The sequence below is a fragment of the Bacillus rossius genome, chromosome 1 (genome assembly GCF_032445375.1).
Source record: "Bacillus rossius redtenbacheri isolate Brsri chromosome 1, Brsri_v3, whole genome shotgun sequence".
Taxonomy (NCBI): domain Eukaryota; kingdom Metazoa; phylum Arthropoda; class Insecta; order Phasmatodea; family Bacillidae; genus Bacillus; species Bacillus rossius.
This window is the reverse complement of record NC_086330.1, coordinates 250,254,316-250,272,069: the sequence shown is the minus strand read 5'-3', so window position 1 is coordinate 250,272,069 and position 17,754 is coordinate 250,254,316. Positions and strand designations below refer to the sequence as shown.

General features: G+C 36.7%; 1 protein-coding gene across 1 annotated transcript in view; it reads right to left on the bottom strand.

The window, feature by feature from the left end:
* LOC134527459 (large ribosomal subunit protein eL8) overlaps positions 1-17,754 on the bottom strand; it is a 59,408-nt gene that overhangs the window by 467 nt on the left and 41,187 nt on the right. Inside the window, exon 5 of the mRNA XM_063360154.1 lies at positions 2,157-2,279. Within this exon, the coding sequence (XP_063216224.1) occupies positions 2,157-2,279 (123 nt within the window). The remainder of the gene's footprint in view (positions 1-2,156; positions 2,280-17,754) is intronic.

The following is a 17,754-nucleotide window of genomic DNA, read 5'->3' as shown; positions in this document are numbered from 1 at the left end:
AAAAAACAGTAGAGGATGCCAAAAGTACTTCGCAACCCAAAACTTCAATGTGGAGAGCAAATTTACCACCGTAAGGGCAATATTTTGGCATGTTGGAAGGATAAACGTGAGGTGTACATGATCAGTACTCGACATACAGCAGAAATGGTGACATTTACAAACAAACGAGGTCATGAAGTTACCAAGCCAGCAGCTGTAGTAAACTACAACAAAAAATTTTTTGGTGTAGACTTGTCAGACCAGAGAATGTCATACGGTGTGTTTGAGCACAGAACAGTAAAATGGTGGCGCACGCTGGCTTTCCATATGATACTGATGTGTGTATCAAATGCGTGCATCTTGTACAATCAAATAGCAAGTGACCATTCTCCTGTCTCTCTGACTGAGTTTTTGAAGAAAGTCTGCAGCGACTTAGCAGTTGTAGTGGAAGAACCATCTCATCCTGGAGCAAGTGGGACTCAGCTTTCCCGTCTTTCAGGAAAAATACTTTCTAGAAAGGATTCCCATTGCTCCAGGGAAAAAGAAAGCCCAAAGAAGATGTAAAGTTTGTGCAGAAAAAGGTATGAAATATACTGGAAAAGCAAGAAGGAAGGATACCTCGTAACAGTGCAGTGTCTGCAATTTTGCTTTTTGTGTAACACCATGTTTCGAGGTTTTCCATGCAAAGAAAAACTACCTAACATAATTGTATGTTTTTTTAATTTATTCACTTGTGTATAGTAAAATTACTAGTTTGGAGATCAAATTCATCAATAAAATCACTATAAATTATGCAGTAGGAATTTTTCAAAAAAACTTAACTTTCACATACATGATTTTTGGGTGTCAAATAAAAAAAATATATTCTAGAATCACTCAAACTTAATTCTGAGTATGTTTAATTAACATTTATATCAATTGTTTCGAAATAATTTTTGCTTTGGTTCAAATTAAATTATGTATTTAAAATCAAAGTGTTATTTTCAAATTTTTATTTTCATAAAAACTGAAATATTTAGAGCTAAGGTTTTAAAATATATTACTAAGTTGGTATTTTTATTTTATATTAGTGTTAAATATTTTTTTTTGGTGTTGTTGAAAACCGCTTAAAATGGCCAGCATTGGTGAAAGGGCAAGTATTTAAACAGGTAGCACCCAGTGTTAAAAAAATATGTTTTCACGCAAAGCGTTTATTTTGTGTAGGCTGGCTGCGGCTTCTGAACATAAGAGCGCACACGCGAGTGAGAGAAGAAAAAAAAAATGAGTGGCGTCTTCCACTAATCGCCGGCACCAAATTATCTCGACACCTGTCACATTTCTCACGCCCGCTGCCAGTCACCAGCGCTCTGCGAAGTAGTGTGCCGCCGTTAATATTTTTCAACTGGGCCAAGGGAAGGGTGCCAATTATACAAAGCAGCGAGTTTACTAATGCAATCTGCGGAACTGTGAGCATACGTAAAATCAGGGTACTAGTAAACTAATTACGAGAGAACAATTTTTTTACTCTACACAGAACATGTAAAATTTTGATGAAAATTTTTTTTTTTCCGGATTTCACCTCATAATGTCCGCACCCCATTTTTCTCTCTCAAAAATGTTGCAAAATTACTGTGGACATTATGCGAGTAAATACAGTAACTTTAAAGTAAATTTTGACTATGATGGTGATATTAAAACACTAATTGCAATACATCAACAGGATATGCATTAAATTCTTAGTAGACTACAAAATTTTCAACTGAATCGGTGCATAATTGTGATTATGAGGGGAAAAAATGAGAAAAACTGTCAGTCTGGGGGGTTTCAGGAAATACCTACACATTTTACTACAAGCAGGCCCAGCTTTAAGTGCCTGTAGCTCAGAAATGGTTAGATTAAATGTTATAAAAATTCATGTGTGTTCATAAAATGATACATAGATAAAGTACACCAAGTTTAATCTAATTCTGAGACGGGTGGGTTACAAATAATATTTTGTTGGATGATTTGGCGTGGAATGACCCACCTCTTTTAAAATATAAGTATGAGTCCACTGAAAAACATTATAACTTAAATTGTGTTAGGAAGAAAATTTAATTAACTTAAGATGTGTATATATATATATATTTACACATATAAATGTATATATGTAAATACAAATATAAACTCTTTAGTTAATATTAAGTGGAGCTGAATACCTGGGTGAGCGCGATGGCAGTGCAGGTCTTGCGCCGAGTCAGCAGCCCGAGACGTGCCTTGCCCTTCACGATGCAGTACGGCACACCCATCTTGCGGCACAGCGCTGGCAGGAACAACACCAGCTGTGGCAAACATGACTGTTGTGTGGAAGCCACTCACCCTCACTCTGCGTACAGGCTGCTTGCCAACGCCATTGCTCAGTATGTCACATCTCTACATTCTGACTACACATTCAGGTGAAGAAATTCATTAGCATCACAGCAAATTGGCTGGCATTCACTTAATGTCAATGAGAAAAATCTCATAGTAGACAAAAATTGCTCCATCACAAATGATTTTATTTTAAGACATATAGTGTTCAAGTTATTTATTTTTAAATAATAATACAAAACCCCATTGCTACGATATTTATTAAGCCCACCTCTATTATGACCCCATTTCGAGGAAGTACAAAAATACTTTGATAAATGAGTATTGTTTAAAAAACCTACATGATTGTAGCAGAACTAATGAAGAGGATGAGGCAAAGTCAACAAAGCTTACAAGTTGTTTGTTATTATACCCAATCATAATTTCTTTTAAAATTGAGGTTTTTATTCCCATTAGATTTTAGAAAACTCAGATGACGTGAAAGCCCTTGAAGCCTCGGGAAAAAAAATTGGTTCTGTATTCTGTGAAATAAAAATGCATGTCTCAGATCTTTGATTTTTTATGAGATAGTATGAGATTAGCAGATAAAAAAATTAAAAGTTTGAATATTTATCGCATTTGGTTTTTAAGTTATAAATTAAAAAAAAAAGTTTGCAGGAACATTTTGATATATTTAAAAAAAGCATGTGACTCAAATTTGAACCATTCGCTTTAATTTTACATATAACAAGTGTATCACATCATTTTAAATTTTTTCCAAAGAACCCAATAAATGTTTCTTATTAAAAACAAAATAGGAAATTTTAATTTTGACGAAAAAATATATTTTATACCAAAAATCTTAGTAAGTAGGGTACAAAGTATCATGATGGTATTCCAATAATGATGAGTAGAACACAATCACAAAATTTGATAATTGTTGAAAACCTCAAGTTTTAAAATTAGTAGTTTATTGGTTGATTTTATATGGAATGCCCCAAGTGTGTGTTAAAAAGTAGTTCACCTTTTCAAGTGGTTAGGAGGTTATGTTAGATCAGCTACAATTTAAATACATATACTTCACAGTATTCTTAACACAGTTATCCCAACTTTACTTATTGTTCTCACAATTTGACGCTATTTATAACGTACCTAATATAACCTCTCTTTAATATGGAGAACTACTGGTCAACTACCGTATTTAACTACAGTGGTCGCTCATTTTATGCACATTATTTGTTTAATAAAATGTAGACACTCATTTTTTTTCCATTTTGGCTAAAAAAAATTAACATTGCACTATGTGCAATAAATTCAAAGTAGCAGATGCTGCAGAAGGTAAAAAAGAGCTGTCCCAAGGGGTTGAACATTTTAAAAAACATTTCCAACGTACGTTAATATCAAATATTGGCAAGAGTTGGTTTTTAATAAATATGTTACGAGTAAGAATTGTTTAATTAAAGTATCTCAGCAGTGCGTGTAAAGCCAAGTGAACTGCGCTGTTAAGCTGTATCTGCTTCCTGTCGCGTGAGTCATCCAATTCATCATTAGAGTCCCGGAAAATTGCCATTTTGTAGTATTTTAAAAAGTGAAATATAGCCCTTTGTAGCATTAAAAAAAAAAAACGACTATATATATATATATTTTAGGGATGGGTCGGTACCGGTTCTCGGTTCCTACGGTTCTCAGCATTTTAACTGGCACCGAGAACCGCAGCTAAAATGTCGGTGCCGGTACCGGTAGTATAGCAAAACCCTTTACGAAAATAGTCCTTCACTACAACTTAACTGCAGCATGAAATGGCTCAACTCATATCCAATTCCCTTATGAATTATTTTTTTGGACTTCTGTAGAATAATATTCATCTCTAACTATAAAACACGTGAAAATATTTAATGTTCTCATCACATCTGTAAACAAAGTACGTTTTACAATCAAAACATAACAGTTGAAGGTGCCATAGAAGTAGTTCATAGATGTGTGCAACTGTATAACGTGCCGCAGCAGAAAGATGAGAACAGAAAGACGCCATGTTTTTTTGAACGGTTTTTAAAATAGGCAGCTAATTGAGTCGTTGACACGTAAGTATAAGTGACTGGTGTACAAAGAACAATTAAAAGTGCAAAAGTATATTAATTTTTTTAATAGGATTGATGATTGATTTCAAATATTTCCGTAATAATTTTCGGCATTCTAACATTTTATGCTATTTGTGCAGTGCTGTGGAGTGTTAAGTGCACTGTATCTGCAGCCATCTAGCGGAATGGCTAATAACTTTCTCTTTTAGGCAAACGGAATTGCTTTAAAAGTGGCACGTCTGTTTTTAGTGGTAATAGCGTTGACAAAGATCCCGCAGACACGCGATAAAAAGATGTTTTTTTTTTTGCAAAGTGGTGTATGGATGGTAGAGGTATTTTACTATTGACTGGACAAACAAAATGCTTGTTGACACTTGTAATGTATAATTATTCCGGCAAAAAAGTACAAATTGTGTAAGAAATGTCATCAGAAGTGTGGCAGTAATTGACTTGAATGCAAACAAACTGAATTCGATGTAGACAATTTATTATTTTAATACTTTGAAAGTTCACCATCAATTTAATTTATTTCCATTAATATAATATTTTCTTTTTATTCCTATGTTTTAAAGGAGGGTGTATGTAGCTTTCTTGAGATAATTGCTAGATTAATATATATAGTAAATTTTAGTTTTATTAAAGGTTCTCTATATTATTTAGAATTATTTTTCACTAATACATATTACATTTGCACTAGGTTGGTGTGTTTGCTGTAGCTTGAAAACTGTACTAAACCTTTTAATTTGTTTTGATAGCCTCTTTAAAGACAAAAATTATGCCAATGCATTTCTTTGTAAGCATAAAACAAAAACATCGAGGAAAAAACAATACAAATAAATTATTATTTTTCAGTGTTATAAACAATAAATTGCTGAAGATGGAAATCTAGATACAGGCTTTTTAGTGCTTCTTTGTAGCCGAAACAATAAATAGTTTATTACTTGAAACACCTCATAAATAATGTATGAATAATGTTTATTTTATTTTTGAAGTCAGAACCGAGGACAGAGAACCGATTTTTAAGAACCGATACCGAACCAAGAACCTGGGAAAAACAGTAATTGACCCATCACTAATATATTTAAAAAAAATTTAAAACATGTCACACATCTAAATATTAAACATTTCAACAATTTCTTCTTTTAAATATGTTCTGCGATCACTCAAAACAACTTTGTATGAGCTTAAGCACCTCTCTGCATCAACACTGCTCACAGGTGCCCAGATGGTTTTGAGGGCAGCTGCTCCAAACACTGGTTTTGTGAGAGAAACGGCAAGAAGAATTTGAGGCATGTCAATGTGGTTTCCTTCATGCACACGTTCTTTCAACTGTTTGTGGAAGTACAGATAACCATCCACAAATTGATCACTGCTGATCTTTGAAAATGGCGGGAGCTTATTCTTGCAAAAAACCAACTTACTACAGTTCACTTCTACTTGTTGACCTGCTTAGGCAGGGTTGAACAGTTCACCTGTTGTTCCATAGAAGTTGTTTGCTGGAGATGGAGCCATATGTGATGTTAGTTTCATAGCACTTTTCGTACAACAGTTGGATATAGCTTCGCTCACGAATTTGCACTTGATGTTAAGTACAGAAAACTGGCCTCCAGACAACTTCTGGCACACCAACTTTACACTGGCATTCTGAGGTTCCCACTGGTTCAAGAACTGAAGAAGTGGTTCAATGTACTCAGATAAATAGATAACAGCCATAAACCAAGAATTCCACCTTGTTACCACTGGGCTTGGGAAAAGCTTTGCAGTCAGTTCTGGGTAGTTTTCTTGCAAGAATAAAATGTATGCACTCTTAATTTTCCTACCATGTAGAAATGCCATCTTCACATCAACAACCAGAAAATTCACATCACTAAACTGGCACATGAAAACATCACCCACGAGGTTCACTTTATGTGCCCAACACTGGAAGTGAATAGTGTGGTCACCTAAAACTATCTGCAGGGCTGCAAAACAGGTACTCATGTACCTTGCCGAATCTGACACAAGACCTAGAACATTTTCAAGGCCTTAAACCATACTGGTTTAATGATTTCAGTATTGCCTGACTGCACGTGGTGCCGTTTGCTGAGTCAAGAAAGCAACACATGGCCAAGTACACATGCTGATCTTGGTATAACAAAGGTATAACAAAAACACAACGCCCACGACTGTCCGAAGTTTCATCTACAAAAACATATATGTCCTTTCCTGAAATCAATTGCTTAAGTCGTTCTTTTTCTTCAGCACATATTTTGCACATACACTCCCTTCTGAGAGTGTCTGCCCCAGGTAAATCACCAGAACCTCTTACATACATACTTTTCCAAATAATTTCGAACTGCAGGGTGGTCCATTTTTTCTAATGGTATGTTTGCCTGCATACACATCTTTACCATATATTCAACAAAGATACTCTTCTGAATCTTCACACACTTTTTGTTTTAGAATATTCCAAGGACTGTTGCTTGGCGCTTGGACATCTCTCCCTTTTCCGCTATCAGTTTTTCTTGTTCAAGTTTTCTTCTAACATGCATACTGGATTTATCATGTTTGTCCAGACCGTCTTTTTTTCCCCCCATTCCAGACGTGTATTACAAACACCACACATTAATATTGTACTGTCACTGACAAAAAAATTTTCATGTTTGAATTCATTAGCACGATTGTGAATTGAAACTTTGCCACGTGGCATCATTTTGATTAAATTTAATTAGGGATACACCACGTTTAACTTGTGGAACACGATTTGCAAAGAAAACTCTGCAACGGAACTCCCCGTATAACCTTTCCCCATGAGACACGCGAGGGGTATTGCTGGTGTGAACAGACTGTACCAGTTGACCTTGGCGACTTCCTCTTGCTCACACACACACACACACACACAAGCAGGCTGGGCTCAGACTCTCTCTACCTCTCCTCTTCTTTCTAATAATCTCTTACCCACACAAACACACTTGCTGACTGGGCCGACTCGGCTTGATTGTTCCCTCTCTATCTCTTCACCCTTCTTATCGGTTACTAACATACCTATACACACTTGGCTTGCTGGCTGGCTACCGCTGGACCATCAGCAGGTATACTGCAGCTGTAGCACTCACCCTGTACTGCTTGGAAACAGTTTAAAACCAAGAAGCTATCTTTACATGCGGTATTGCCATCTTCAACAACAGACCTTCCAACTTCCCAAACTGAAAAATCAGGAGGTTCGTCACCTCCTCTCCAACATACACGCTAAAATTTTAGTTGTCCAACTTTGAAATTTGAGACATTTTACACAACACCATAAAAAGGCTATCGAGTGTGATTCATACAATGATTAGAAGACCAACCAGCAATTTATAGCAAAAGACAAATAAATTAACCTCTTTATATCTAAAAAAACATTAATAAACTATAGAATTACAATCCAAGAAAACAGTTAAATTATAGTGAACCTTTGTGATACTACCTTAATGCTGCTGATTCCTTGATGTTGTAGCTGATTTTGCAGTCTTGAGAAATGAAGTATCAAACTTTTGTTGAAAATATTTTCCCATTTGGGTGGATTTTGCTGTCAGAAGACATTCCAGGGTTTCTTCGCTAAGTGCTGACCTGAACTGTGTGTGTGTTTTAGTAACCTGGCTAAATACTCTCTCACAAGATGCGTTACTGTATGGGATTGTCAACATAGCAAACATTACTCTGGATAATTTGTTATATTTTAATGTCCCAGCTTTCATCTGACCCACCATTGACCACTTAACATCTATTCTTTCTTCATTCTTGATGTCGTGTGGTAATTCTGGCTCAAGTTGAAAATTACAAAATTGGGCCTGAAATGCATCTAATTCTTCATCCAAATCTTGTTCAGTAGAAGCAAGAATTGTAGGAAAATTTCCCACAAAACATAGCAAGCTTGAAAATGAAGCACTACAAATTGATTCAATATTTGTAACTTCAGCATTAATCATATCACATTTAAATGGAAATTTATGTACCATATAATCACAGCTTGCCGAAAAATATTTTCTTACAGAATCAAAGAAAATCAACTTCTCTTCTTGTTTTAGTGTTGCCACAACTTTGGTCGTCGCACTGCCCACTATTATATCAGAGTCATTTTTCTGATTGTCTTTGCTATGGTAGTCAACATTTAAAATTGACGATGCACATTTGACTGCTGCTGGGTTAACAAATTTAGACATTATGTTCTGTAGCATACTACGTAAACATGATCTTAGCACATGAATCTGAGGCACACTGGACTGGAGAAGCAAATTTGGTGATTCAAATGCTGGTATAGTATTTGAAATAAATAAGCAAAACGCCTTATTCAGTTCTGAAGAAATAAACATAAATAACCTTTCTTCCCGCGACAGACTGCAACTTACTGGAGTGTCTTTTTGTTTCGGTTTTTTGTGTTTGCTAGTACAAATTTGTGTCTCTAAGCTTCGTTTTGAACTGGATGAAACTGCAGACTTACTTATTCCAGAACCTTTGTCTGAGTCTTGAACAGAGTTTGAAACTTTGCTAGTAACTTGATTATGAACAAGTTTGGGAATTTTGGAAGTTTGTAAATCACCAACGCGGGAATCCTTCTAACCACAAACTTCAGTTCTAAAAAAAACTTGCAAGAGATTGCCACTGCTGCAACAATCTACTTAAACACCTACCAAGAGACAGCCAACTTGTACTCACATTTCAAAATCTTTCTAACTTCTGTTATGCAATTCCTGGAAATGCTTCAAATGTTCTTTCCTTTTCGCACTTTTATCAAAATAATAATAATAAATGTCGATCAAATATTCATCTATTTTGACAGGAAGGCATGCTGCTCCCTTTTCAGCAACTAAATTTATTAAGTGGCATGGACAACCTATTACTATGAGATTTGGTATATCAGTTTTTAAGAGCCACAACACCATTCTTCATTCCCAACATTACAGGTGCATTGTCTGCACTTAGGGCCAAACAAACAATCCAACAATGGGATATCACAAAATTTGAGGGTGGTGAGTACAAGATTGCCAATGTTTTTACCAGTCGCATCACCTTCTAATGAAGGGACAGACAGTACAAAGTTTCAAAGTTTTCATTTGTTGAGAGTCTTTGCTGTAAAAAGTGACTACAATAGGGTACAGTTTAGCATCACTTTTGTTGCTACCGTCCGTAGAGACAATGTATTTTTAAGAATTTTGACAGTTGTCTTTTTTCCGTTAACGCCTACTTCACACACAATTGCTGATGTTTTTGTTCGGGCACACCCGTATTTTTTGGCTATCTGGCTGTTCAGGAACATAATCCTAAACAACGGCCCGGCATGATCAGCACAGCTAAATGGGAGGTTATGTTTGATGATAAACAAAGTAAACAAACACTCCGCACGTGTAACACTCTCACAATCATTTTCTTGAACATAAAAATTCAACTTGCGATTACTTTCAACGCACACTGCACTTTCTTTGTGTTTTTTTTGTTTCCATATGTTTGATAACATTGTGTCTACCGCCATGTGCCACAGAAAAATCACACCCACAAAGCAACAGAAAGCATATGTAGCACCTTTCCGAGATCCTTTGATACACGGAAACTCTTCTGAAAATGCATGTTGGTAAACAGTTTCATATTTTCTAGAGATTTTAAAATTTCGAACAACGCATTTCACATAGAAATCGACTGAACACAATAGAATAACAGCTGACAAAACTATTTCGATTCATTCACGTGACACGATAATCGTAGCATATCGATAGAGACCACGGAAAATGGTGAAGCGCGAAATTCACGAAAAAACGCGAAAATTTGATACTTTAAACGAATTTTGCGACTTTCCTTTGATTTCAACAGTCGCAAAATTCACGAATTTTCGCACAAAAAGATGTCCTTATGTCGCAAGTTATATTTATTTACGCCATAATAAACATAGGCATGAAATAAACACAGACTGAAAGACTAGCACCGTGATATTATCTTCGTTTTGACACGTTACTGAAATCCACGTAGGTATTTTTATTACTCTGTTTACAAGCAGTAAATATTGCCATCGCAAATGAAATAAAAATGTAACAAATGTCAACAATCAATATGTGCACACTACCAACATAACAATATTGACTGTCCACAGTTTTCGTGTTTATAAAAACGTCATTTCTGCCGCTAGGGGCACTGGTGTCGATTTTTCTAACCTTCTACTTTAATCGCATAAAGCTAACATGGCAGTCATATTTGCGTGCACAAATCTATGAGTGTTTACATATACCGTCGCCACATTTTGTGAGTTTAGTTATACAATTGTAGTTAAGGCTAAGATGCCGAAAAATTTGACAATATTTGATCGCGAAAGAGAGATGAAATCGGATGGTTTTTATATTTTTGATCAGCGGGAAAAAATTATGATGTGCAAGTTCTGCAACGTGCGGGTTGATTGGACACGCAGACACATGCAAAAAGCATGTGGCAAATGACACACACAAAAGAAAAAAACAATTATTTTGTCAGGCAAATTCTACAGTGTTTAAACAAATTTCGATAAGCGACACCGTGAAAAAAGCAAACAAGCTGAAAGTGCAGAAACAAGAATTTGTTTCTGATTTTGTTAATATGATGCTGGAATCTAACATTCCTTTGGAAAAAGCTGATCATCCAGCTATGAGGGAATGGTTGAACACCCATGTTGAAGGTTAGCCTTATTTATTTACTTATTTATCAATTTATCTCTAATAAAAGTAAATAAGCATATGTAAGCCTACAATATTATTAACTTACCTCTAGGTGTAACTTACCTTTACTTCAATTAAATATACAAGCACCTCAGATTAACAAACACATAAATAGGATGGATTGCATTGTGAAATGGTGAGCACACCACAAGATATTTGTTGACTGATCGATTGATGGTTTGACTCTGCAATCAGCAGTAATCTTGAAAAGGTTAGGTTAGGTTTGGCTAAGAATTGTTTTGAGTAAATTAGCCCATTAATATTTTCAGTGCTAACCTGATAAATGCTACCTATTTATAAGTATATTGTAATTTATGTTTACATTTTAGGTGCAGGGGATTTGCCATCAGCCAACACGCTCAGAGAAACATATGTCCCAAAAATTGGCCAGACAAATAAGGAAGCAGTAAAGCACGCTGTAGAAGACAAACAGATTGTATTATTGTGTGATGAAACGACAGACAAAGTGGGCCGATGTATATTTGTGGTTTTGATTAGAGTGTTACGTTGTAGTTCGGTTCCTCTTATGTATGTGGGTGGTGTGAAAGAGTTGACAGCTGCAACTGGATCTGAGTGTTCGAGAGCTATTTTGTCAATTGTGGCAGAGCTTGGAATAAAATTTGAAAATGTTGTAGGTGTGATAACTGACTCGGCCAAGTACATGACAACTTGTGTGACTTCACTGAAGTGTGTCTTCAGTGATGGATGGCATGGTGCATGTCCAATGTTGGGCCCACAAGCTCAACATTATTGCTAGTTTGTGGAGTGCCAACCTAACTGAACTGAACAGGTGTGTTGCAAATGCAAAGCATGCATTTGTCAATGCAAGAAAAAGGAAGCACAGGTACACGTCTTTCTTGAAGGACAAGTACCCTGAGGATGAAACAAAACACGTCCTGTTTCCACTTCCAATAATGACGAGGTGGACTTCATGGTATAAATCTGCCAATTATGTAGGTGAACATGTGGATGATTTGGTGGAGTTTTTGTCTGCAGAAGAAGGAAGTAGTGCTATTGTGTATTTCAAAAATCTCTCTCAAGATGATGTGGCTGTAATCAAGTGCTCATCAGTTTTTCTAATTGAACATTGCATTAAAACAATTGATTCAATAGTACTCTCAGAAGGTGCAAATTATGCCTTTTCACATCAAGTGTACCCCATACTAATGGACCTTAAAAATACATTCACTCTGATTAGCAGGGGAATCCTAGGGGAAGATACTTGCACAAGCATAGCAAAATTGTCAACTCAAGTGAAGCAGCATTCACTTCGTGAAAATCTTGTTAGTGTAGGACTGAAATGTGTCACCAAGCTTTCCAATTTGATGAATCGGGATTCAGGTAAAGACTTCATTCTGCACATCAGCAAACATTTTCACCCCAGTAATGTTTCGAACAATGTTGTTGATGAAAAACTGTACAAGTCAAGTGCAAAGAAGATTCCTATTCTTTGCCAACTTTCCCAGACAAAATTTTTGGAAGGCTACTTGGCTTGGCTTACCAATATCAGGTTTCACAACTTTTGGCTGAAATACAGCCTGTTGATGTTGTCAGTGTTTTGTTGAACATGCAAGTCCAACATAGTGAATTTGTTCAGCACTGTGTTCCTCCACTGTGGATCCCATCTCCAAATGCAGACAGTGAAAGGGCATTTTCAGCATACTCACACATTTTAGCAGACCGTAGAACAAATTTAAAGGCTGAAAATCTAGAAATTCTTTTCACTTGATTTTTTGGTAGTAAGGCAGAGTCTGCTACTTTGTAGTGCCTGTGACTATGGTAACTGTAGTGTTACACATTTGTGTACTAACAAAACTTGCCTGCAGAGGAGAATTTCTAGTATGTACAGTGAGAGAGACTATAATTGAATTTTGATATTGAAATACTGTGTATTGTAACTTAGAATTTTTAATGGAATATCTTGAATGGTTTTACTTTGTTAAGACATGTTTAGTCTTTGTAAAGCCTGTGTTATTTAGTTTACAACTGTTTTTTTTGTTGCAAAATAAGACAAACTTTGAAATGTATATAAAATACTGACATACAAAACAGGTCTTAAAACTGTACCAAAGTTCCATGTGAGAATAAGTATTTTCTTTAGATGAGTAGTACCATGGTACATATATGTAAAGTATTGTAATCAAAAAGTATAACAATGTTTAATCGAATGAATCACTTGATGTTTTTACTTTTTTTCCATTTATGTTAAGCAGATTTTCACATACAAAATTAAACAGCTATTTATAATTGTATTTTTATCTACAATATAAAATATTCGTAAACACTGCTTTCCTCATTTATATGAACCGCTATGAGGTTTTTTTTACACCGCCAATGGCATAATTTGTTCACCATTTTTTGGGGTCTCTACATATCGAGTCCACAGAACTAACTACCTGCGATAATTGCTATTATTTTTACCATTTGACGCAAAAAAATATTGAAATACATAGCGGATAAGTCAAAAGTCCGGAGATTTATATGAAAGCTCCGGAGGGCGGGATATAACCTACAAAATCCGAAGTCTCCGGCCAAAATCGGGAGAGTTGGAAGGTCTGCAACAGTGTTTGGAAGATTTTCGTGCATTCACGGCAGTACAGTGGAATGCTACTATGAGAGCTGATAATGGCGAGAAAAATCCTCACAACTACGAGTACTCGTAATAACCAAATATATAAGATTATAGTTAAAATCATCAACATTCCCAGAATGTCTTAATTTCGCACAATATCTTGGAAATGGTACTTCATAGCAAAAAAACACATACAGTAAAACCTTTTTGTTGCGACCCCATTTATTGCGACCACCTCTCTATTACAACCCGATTTCGAGGAACCGTGAAAAAATTGCTGAAAATCCGAAGAAAATCGGACAGAAAATAAGTTTCTTGTGGTGAGTAGCGTGTTACTGCATCTCTTGCAGAGTGCTAAACTGCCGGAGGCAGCGTATATTGTTACGGCCGTCGACTTACTCGACAGCACGGTTTATTTATTAACGACAGTATCCCTGATAGGCACGACTATGGTTCAGTAATTATGTGTTAGTAATAGAAGGTACTTTTAAAGACACAGAAAGTAGAGAATTGATTATGTGTTGAATAAACTGTTAGTTGAAACTGCGGAAATGTTCTTGTGGAAACGTTCACCCTTAACCTCTTTATTTAAAATGTTTTGCAAATAGGAACTCGTCACCCTACCTTAAGGACTGCTTAAGGAAAAACACGAGTGGTGGAACCGCCCCCAGAACCTGATACTCATGACAGGGCCGTCACGATATCAGGAACACAGACGATCCCGGTAGATTTACTTCCATCCCCTTTCCCCATCATCCTTCACGATTCATTTCATTATCATCATTTCATGTACATATTCCCTTCATTTCCATCTTTACGGTCGACACAGATAAGAGTAAGTCGACTGCCGTAACAATATCTAAAAATAGATACCACTTCCTGTCGACCGCTGTCAGCGCTTGACAACCCCCATTCCACGAATCACGTTATCTGCTTGATTTTAACGAGCGTAAAAATATATTAAAACTGTCAGCAAATTGATAAAAGATTTATGTGTCCGCAAAACAGGGCACAACACTGGCCCGCCAGTTATTTTCATTTAAAACGTGGCTAAAGAACTTGTATGGATCAGGCTGAAAACATCCGGCAATACCTGTAGGTTATAAGGAATCTTGTTATGAATTGAGATGTTATGTTTTTCGAGTAGATATACACAGCGACCGACTGGATGCACGCCCGCCTCGACTTGTTTAACTGCCGCAGCGATGTTTATTTTGACAGCTCAAGCAATTATCTTTTCCCCGTGGGTTGACAGAAAAAGGTCGCTTCACCCAGCATAAAAACTAAAAGGCTACACCACTTATTCCCCAAGCAGGAAACACACTAGCTGCGGTCTGTCTCCCCCGCATTTATCTTTCTTCTATCATTCCACGTCTCGCCTCTCGCGCGAGCAATAACGAAGCGACCACACATTGGGCCGTTTTATGCTTTGTTTGGTGACAGCAGCTTGATTTTATTTGGTATATTCCTTTTCATAGGACCCTTGGTATTAAAATACATTTATATTTAATTTTGAAAGCTTGTAAATTCCTTGCCAGAGATGACTGAACTCGAACTTGATGTGAAAAGTGACATATTTTGACATACTTTTTTTTTGGGCGTGTTTGGTGGGAGGGAGGGGTCCGAAAATATTTATAACGATCTTAACTCTCCCTCACCGCTTTAGTACCCCATTCATAATAGCCAAATTTTGCAGGAGAAGAGAGGGTGAAAAGAGCATTTTCTCACTGAAGGTTTTTCAAAGGGGAGCGAAGTTGGGGTGTCATAAGGGAGGACACTAGATGGTTTATGTGTCTGGGAGGGATGAGCTAGCCTTGAAGAATGTTAACGAGGGGAGGGAGGGGTGAGCTTATGCATCATGAAGCCGCTGCCGCCAGCCAGCCGGGCGAGCTTCGTGTGCGGCTACTCGCGTTGCAGAACCTACCTTTTTAAAGGAAATGTCCCATTTTTTTTGTTATTCTTACATGAACATTATTGGAAGTATTAAAGCCGACACAAAAATATGCTGTGTGTTAAAATTAACAGATTTTAATGATCTTTCAGTTTTTCTTTCTTTCTGATTTTCAAAGTTTGGTCAAAATGTCCAATTTTTTGACGGTTCCCGAGAATGTATTCGCAAAATCACTGCTTCGTTAAACCCGGGGTTCGTGACATCGGGGTTCTAGTGTATTTAACTACGGCAAGCAGAAAACATACATGTAAACTAACCAGTAAAAATAAACTGTCTTTTGACATATTTTCTTTAGAGGTGGCCTGTAGGGCGACGGACTTGTCATGAAGGTTGAAGTGGGTTTAAAGCAAAGCCGTCTAGCATTGTGAGTGACAGCATCCTGCCATTGTACGGCTGGTTTCTGAGAGCGAGTAGCGGTTGGGGGGGGGGGGGGGGGGGGGGGGGGGGGGGTTTGAAATCAACTGAAAATTTCGGAAAACATCTATTAAGACCCTATTCCCGGGAACCGTGAGGGGTCGTTTCAGAGAGGTTTGACTGTAGAATAAAAGTTGTAGCAAATTAAATTTCTAATATAAAAGGTCTCTGTGATGTTTTTTGTATCTGCAACAGTTTTTGTTTTAATCGCGAATGAAATGGTCTGACTCATGACCGCGCTCCGAGATGCAGCAAAAAAAAAAAAAAAAAAAAAAAAGCTGTCACTGTCGCCTTGATGGTCAGGGAGGGGAGGTAAGTGGAGAGGAGAAAGGAAAACACCGGAGGGGTGGTAAGTGGAGAGGAGAAAGGATAACACCGGAGGGTTGGAAAGTGGAGGGGAAGGGAAGGGTATCTGCCACTTTCCTTGTTCATTTGTAGAGGGGGAGAAAGTCACACACACACACTCTTAGACCCAGCAACACACACAAAGGCGCTTATCAGTTCGTGTTAATACTACGTGAATGTTTTTCCCCCCCTAACAGTGGGCATTTTTCCTTGTTTGAAGATGCCATTTAAATCTCTCTATCCATTTTAATTTAGCATGATTCACGTAGTCCAATCGACGGTGCATTACAAAACTGTCGTCACTTCGAAGGTCACGTAGTATCCCGTACTCGTAATTGAGGTTGCACTGTATTAGCATTTATCGCAGATAAACTAATATTTAGCATTTGTGAATTTTCCGGGACTCTAAATCATCACAAAAACTGCTGAATAGAACATTCAGAACTAAATTGGTTCCACTGTTCAGGTTTGTCAGAAAACCTTTCTCTACAACTCTCAGAAACATACAGATGAAACATACAGATTAAACATTCTGAATGAGGCAATCTATAAACTATATGCATGACATTTTGTTGAATTCCTCCTTTTCACTGATGGTCCACAAATACAATTGGATTGTAATAACAATCCGCAACACCCAAAAATTCTAGCACTATCTCGCTTAACTTTTTTATGCTCTACGCTGTTTAAAGTTACTGTGTACGAGTTATAGGACGAGACAAGATCTTTTGGTTTTATTTATACGCCAATTTCATTTTTAAAACACAACATGAAAGGTGTTCAATTGGCTAATAACATGAAAACAAAACAGCACTTTCTTGTATTATGCTTTAAGGAGTATGAAGTAGACCACAGCAGTGCTAGGGGTTACCCGAAATGTTCTTTTTGACCCATGTGTTGAGTTTCTGCCTATCTTTCTCTACACTAGTTTTTGTGACTAGTTTTGCGAATATTCGAAATTTCTGAATTTCAGTTCGAATTTTTTGATATTCGATTTGTCAATTCGAATCGAATTCATTTTACAATAATTCGACTTGCAAAATCTGGCCCGGATACTACACTAATATAAGCCATCCCCCCATGTTTAAAAGAAATGTAAATGGACGATCACATCTTCCACTTATAAAAATTATACAGCGAAACCCCCATTATTACGTTTTCCCGTTATTTGAACAATTTTATTTCTGTCCTGTTTTAACCTCATTTGATGTAATGCAATAAATGCCCCTTGTTTACAACGCGCCTATTGCTTTACACAGTTTACGCCGTTCGTTCTGATAAAACTGCTTTAACCTTAATTAATTCTATTACAAAGTAATCTGATGTGTAAATCGTGTTTTAAAGACTTTTTAAAATTTATTAACTTCATTTGTAACGTCTCGGGAGTCGCTTTATACAGCTTATAAAAATTTT